The 6,134-nt window shown below is 52.9% G+C and overlaps 1 protein-coding gene across 1 annotated transcript; it reads left to right on the plus strand.

Moving 5' to 3' along the window:
* The first annotated feature begins 961 nt into the window (after positions 1-961).
* Positions 962-5,567, plus strand: DUSP6 (dual specificity phosphatase 6). Its single transcript, XM_088532893.1, has 3 exons — positions 962-1,699; positions 2,252-2,689; positions 4,037-5,567. Exons 1-3 carry the CDS (start codon positions 1,297-1,299, stop codon positions 4,342-4,344), a joined length of 1,149 nt encoding a protein of 382 aa, XP_088389019.1. The 5' UTR covers positions 962-1,296; the 3' UTR covers positions 4,345-5,567.
* Positions 5,568-6,134: the final 567 nt, after the last annotated feature.

Genomic DNA, 6,134 nt, shown 5'->3' on the forward strand with positions numbered 1-6,134 from the left:
CTCCCCGCGCCCCCCGGCGCTCGCAGGGGCGGCAGGGGAAGCGGCGGGGTCCGCGGGCGCCTCAGAGGCGGCACTCGCACCACTAGCGTTTACCCGGGTCTATAACGGGCTCTGAGCAGCCCCGCTCCGTCCCCCGCGGCGGGTCGCTGCTCCCCGCCGCCTTCTCCCGTCGGGGCTCCGCAAGGGGCTTCCTGAGCGCTCCCGCCGCCGGGCTCGTCGCGGGGCGCCGGATCCTCCGCGGCGTTTCCGCCGCCCGATAAAGCCGGCTGGCGTAGGAAGGGAGAGATTAGCTCGGGGTTTACCCTTCAGCCGCGCTAAAGATCAGCTGAGGACAAAAGGGCTGCCCGCCTCCCTTTAAAAAATAAATAATGAAATAAAAATCCCGCAATGCCCTCATGAAAAAATAAAATGAAAACAGAAAGAAAAAAAAAACAAAAAAGCAGGCTCAGAGCAGCACAAGGGACCGGGCGGGGAGTAACAGGGTTTCCCCAGGGTCTTGGGATTTAGGAGGCCAATATGGAAGCAGAGAAGGTGCCTTTTGTTCCGCGCCACGGCCGCAGCCGCGGGGGGAGGGGAGCGGGGGGGCCTCACCTGCCCCCCCGCCGCGCCGCGGCTGCCGCTCGTTTGCGCGCGGCGCATCCGGAGCGGAAATTCCTTTCCGTTTTTGTGAATGACAAACTCATTAACAATTCATCGGCGCGGCCTGTTCCAGCCGGCCCGTCGCCGCGGCAACGGCCCCTTCCGCGCGCGCCCATTGGCTGCGCCGCCGCATGTACCCATTGAGGCGCCGCCGCCGCCGTGGCCATTGAGGAGGCGCCGGGCGCGCGGGGCGCCGCGCGGGGACAGGGACAGGGACAGGGACGGGGGACAGGGACAGGGGCCGGCGCTGCCGCCGAGCCGGGCGCGCTAATTGGATTTCATTCACCCGGGGCGGAGGGAAAACAAAACAAAAAAAAAAAAAAGGGAAAAGCCGCAGGGCTTGGGCTGCAGAGGCGATTAGGCAGGTTCATTCAGGGATTCATTGAGAAAATAGAGGAGCGCGCTGCGTGCGCTGCGCGCACACACACACACGCGTGCCCGCGCGCAGCCGCGCGCTCTTGCCTCCCCGTGACTCCACCGCACCGCCCGGCGCGGGGGAGGCGGCGCGGGGGGGGCTGCGTGATTCATTTCCCTGGGGCGGAGGGAGATAAGTTGTGCGGAGTTGGAGGCGCAGCCGCTCGCCGCATGTCCCTGTGAGGGAGCGAGGGAAAGAGAGGGGCGCTCCCAGGGCTCGCTCCGCTCCCGCCGTCCTTCCTCATGCTAGATACGTTCAGACCCGTCCCTTTCGCGTCGGAGATGGCGATTAGTAAATCCGTGGCGTGGCTGAACGAGCAACTGGAGATGGGCAACGAGCGGCTGCTGCTGATGGACTGCCGGCCGCAGGAGTTGTACGAGTCGTCGCACATCGAGTCGGCCATCAACGTGGCCATCCCCGGCATCATGCTGCGGCGCCTGCAGAAGGGCAACCTGCCGCTGCGCTCGCTCGTCTCGAGCAGCGAGGAGGACCGCGAGCGCTTCGCCCGCCGCTGCGGCACCGACACCGTGGTGCTCTACGACGAGCACAGCCGCGACTGGAACGAGAACACGGGCGGCGAGTCCGTGCTGGGGCTGCTGCTCAAGCGCCTCAAGGACGAGGGCTGCAAGGCGTTTTACCTGGAAGGTGAGAGCCGTCACCGGGACGGGGGCTTGGGGGGCCTCGCTGCTTGCCGGGGGTCGCAGTGGGACGGGGGGGATGCGGAGCCCCGGGGCCGGCCTGCAGCCTTCCCTGGGCGCTGCGCGCTAGCACTAGGAAAAGCCGGGCAGGAGGATTTCCCCCCTGCGCTCCCGTGTCCCTGCTCTTGCTTTGGGCACAGAGACCCTGACGGCTGGAGCCGCCGGGGCGGCCTGTGCAGGACAGAGACCCCAGCGAGAGGCTGGGGGCAGGAGGGGATTGCCCTGACATCGCTGCAGAGGTCCCCGGCAGGGCGCAGCGGCACCGAGCTTTAATCTTGATCATATGGAGCCCCCCCCCCGTCGCAGCGGGCGATTTTGCTAAACCTTCTTTTCCCTTAGTCCGCCTTGCGTGAGAGTGTGACTTAGGTTTATTCTTTTCCCTGGGGCTCAGGGGGTGGGAAGCGGATGCCCATTAGGAACCGGAGCGGAGAAATAAGTCAATCTGCCGTCTTATATCAGGTTGCATTTTTTTTTTTTCCTGCCTTGCTTTCCCCCCCAGGTGGTTTCAGCAAGTTCCAGGCCGAGTTCGCCCTGCACTGTGAAACTAACCTAGACAGCTCGTGTAGCAGCAGCTCCCCTCCCCTGCCGGTGCTGGGCTTGGGGGGCCTCCGGATCAGCTCCGATTCCTCCTCAGACATCGAGTCTGACATTGACAGAGACCCCAACAGTGCCACCGACTCGGATGGCAGCCCGCTGTCCAACAACCAGCCTTCCTTCCCGGTGGAGATTTTACCCTACCTCTACTTAGGCTGTGCCAAGGACTCCACTAACCTGGACGTTTTGGAAGAGTTTGGCATCAAATACATCTTGAATGTTACCCCCAACCTGCCTAATCTCTTTGAAAACGCTGGCGAATTTAAGTACAAGCAGATCCCCATCTCTGACCACTGGAGCCAAAACCTGTCCCAATTCTTTCCTGAGGCCATCTCCTTCATAGGTGAGACCCGCTTGCTCGCTAACAAATATGTGTCAAGCTGCAGAATGCAGTTTCTTTTGCAGAATTCAGGAGATTTCAGGCGAGAAGCAGTAGCAGCGTTTCCTGCATCTCTGAGGGTTGTTTGGCTCTCTGATTTATTGATTGATCTATCATTTATTTTTGATGCTGGCTTAAGTCGGGCGGGTGCTACTCCCAGGGTTACCAATGAAAGCTGGTGAATTTTGACCCATGGTTGCAGGGTGCAGACACATATCCCTGCCTTAAGCGGCTGTCGGGTCGGTGTGGGAATCTTCCCAGAGCAGCTTGTGCGGAAGCTGGGCACGGAGCAATGTGCAGGATGGGGGATATTTTTAAACCCGTTATAAAACAAACAAAATCTTCCTCTTCATGTTACTGAAGAGTAAGTATAATAAAAACAAAAAGATGTAGGAAGCTAACTTTAGCATTTAAATGCAGCTTATTCATAACGGTATTCCTGGCAAGAGTGTAGCGAGGGCTTTAATTAAATCTTGTGGCAATAACGATTTTACCTCTTGGGCTGTGTGCCTCAGTTAGGCAGCCCTTGAACAGTCGGCTCTGAGAACGGGCCCCTGGACTTAAGGGGCTCTACTTTTTTGGGGAAAAAATCATTTTAGTGGAGTCTGAAGTGGCCCCGTTGGGGTGGGCATCGTGTTATCTGTTGGGAAGCTGTGCTGTAATCCGGTTCAATGATACCGGTAATAGTGGCCAGTGTAGGTAATCTGAGCCCAGCAGGAAGAAATGTGGGCTGGAAGCCACAAAGAAACTAATCTCCAGGCATTGTAATGCATTTCCTATTACAAAGGAACCCATTTTCAACCAATGTTGACATCCTGTTCCTCCTAATGGGCTGTCCCCTGTGACTTCCCTCATTCTTTTAAAATGCCTGAATACGTCCATTGTTAGCGGCACAACAGTTGGAGAATAATTTAATAGACCTTTGCAGTCTGCTGCTCTGTATAAAAGGCATTCAGTGACATATTGCAGGATTTCCATGCTGGGGCAAGGGGACTGCAAGAATTTGAGGCACATTTCCAAGCCAAAGAGTGCCTTTTAAAAGTGGCTTTTTAAACAGTGGCATGCAGTGTCATCTTGTTCTCTCTCGTTCTTAATTTTTCTCAGCTTTGGCTCTCTGGTATGAATGCTTAGGAGGCTGGAGTCTCCTCTTGTCCTCGTTTCAAGCCAGTGAAGTTAACTCTTTCATTGCCCTGTCAGCCCTTGAGATTGGAATCGCCCCTTCTTCTTACTTGATACATGTTTGTGTGGTGGGATTGGTTGCTGAGCCCACTGTCTTAACGTGCCCTTCTCTGCCTCTCTGTCCCTGTGCAGATGAAGCTCGGGGGAAGAACTGCGGGGTCCTGGTGCATTGCTTGGCGGGGATCAGCCGCTCGGTCACGGTGACGGTGGCCTACCTCATGCAGAAGCTCAATCTGTCCATGAACGATGCCTACGATATTGTCAAGATGAAGAAATCCAACATTTCGCCCAACTTCAACTTCATGGGCCAGTTGCTGGACTTCGAGCGAACTCTGGGGCTGAGCAGCCCCTGCGACAACCGGGCGCCGAGCCAGCAGCTCTATTTCACCACCCCTTCCAACCAGAACGTCTTCCAGGTGGACTCGCTGCAGTCCACGTGAGCTCCCGCCGCCTCCCTCGCCCCTCACGGCATCGTTTCCTCAGTGGTTCCTCTTTGGCAGTGGCAAAGCAAACGCAGCTTTCTCTTTTTCTGGTCTCTGGTGTCAAAAAGCAGCTGCCGAGGCAGGCTAGGAAAGGTTACACGGAGCGAGCTCTGCTCTTGTGAAGGGTGGGAAGGTGGTGAGATCCCTGGGAAGGAGGAAGGTAGCGAGCAGCCAGCCGGGGGCAGCACCCCCGGGCGCGGGTGCTCCCGCAGCAGCTCCGATCTGAGGACTTCCAGAGGGGTCCGGGTAGGATGGGACAGTCTGAGCACGTGCTCTCTAGTGACTGGAACTACATACTATTTCCTCCTTTGCTTCTGGATCTGTGACATACGGTTCTGTCTTCAGTGAAGACTTTGTTTGTTTGGTGTTTTTTTTTTTTTTTTTGGTCTGTTTTTATTTAGAGGAGCCAAAGAAAGAGATTTCAGCTCAGTGTATCTGAACTACTTGTTTGCCAGGAGCTCAGTAGTATGCTACTTGATCAATGTAAATATTTAATCTTGAATCAATTTGCATTTTTTTTTTAATTCACATGTATTCAAGAAGTCAATCCAAGGGACATCTACACTTTTGTTCTCTTCATAAATTCTTCTTATTTGTTTTTGTTTTTAATGCAAAGAATATATTTGCAGCATGCTTAATTTTATTGTTCAATTGAAGCAAGCTTTCCATGGGGAAGAAATGGCAATGGAGAGAAGTTTGCAAATTGTGTTTTGTGAGCAAGAACAGTCTCTTCTTCCATACATTTTTTTTTCTTTGTGGTGATTTTTTTCTCACACTTTTGATGTAGTTTCACATGATATATATATTTTTAAATTAAATTAATTTTTGCCTTACCTTTTGTAAATAGATCATCTGGGAGGAGATTTGTCTTTGAATGAGAGATTTTTTGATCACTTTTTAAAAACTTTCAGATGTGCTAAACAGTGCATTACCTCTGTACAAATTCTTCAGGGAGCTTCACCTCAAATGCAATATTTTGTGTCTTTTTTTTCTTTTTTTTTGTATAAAACTGGAAGTATGTGCGAGCATTTGTACCTGTGTGTGCGCACAGTGAACCTGCACACAGTTGCCAATAAGGGAGAGTCTAATTCATGGTGTAAAAGTTTTAAGATGGAATTTATTATAAGAATGTAAAACCTTAAATTATTAATAAATAAATAACTATTTTTGGCTATTGACAACCTGGCTGGTTTATTCCTGTCTTTCTCCTGTATGTGAGTATGGTTAATTGCACATACACTGCTATGCTTAAGGGTGATGACTACGTACAGCTCTTAAGGCAATAAAGTCTTAATCCCCCCCCCCCCCACACACCCACACCTGAGTGTCCATGGATGCCCAAAGAATAAACAGTGACTATATTAGATTCTTGCCTCAGTGAAGGGAATTGTTTTGAAGGCCTTTGGTTTAATTATCTAAGAGTCCAGTGTCACTCTGCTACCCCATGGGTGCACCTGACCCCAGCACATCAGGTTCTCTGGAACTACTGTTTTCTGGCCCCACTTCCCCACTTACAAGCATTTGCCACTTTCTTGGAGACACCAGGAACTGGTGTCCTCATGATCTCCTGTCCAGCAGCAACTCATTTCATAGATCCATAAACACTTTGCAGGCAGTAAATGATTTTCTGTCACTGCTCAGACATGTTGCACAGGAGGCAAGAAGGAAATCGTCTGCATGCTGTTAGTCCCCTCATTTCCTTTTTTTTTTTTCTTCGACCATTCGAGTAGTGCTGTCTATGCAGCAGG

Source organism: Tinamus guttatus, unplaced genomic scaffold (assembly GCF_059628265.1).
Source record: "Tinamus guttatus ecotype Peru unplaced genomic scaffold, ASM5962826v1 Tinamus_guttatus_pri_ptg000472l, whole genome shotgun sequence".
NCBI lineage: Eukaryota > Metazoa > Chordata > Aves > Tinamiformes > Tinamidae > Tinamus > Tinamus guttatus.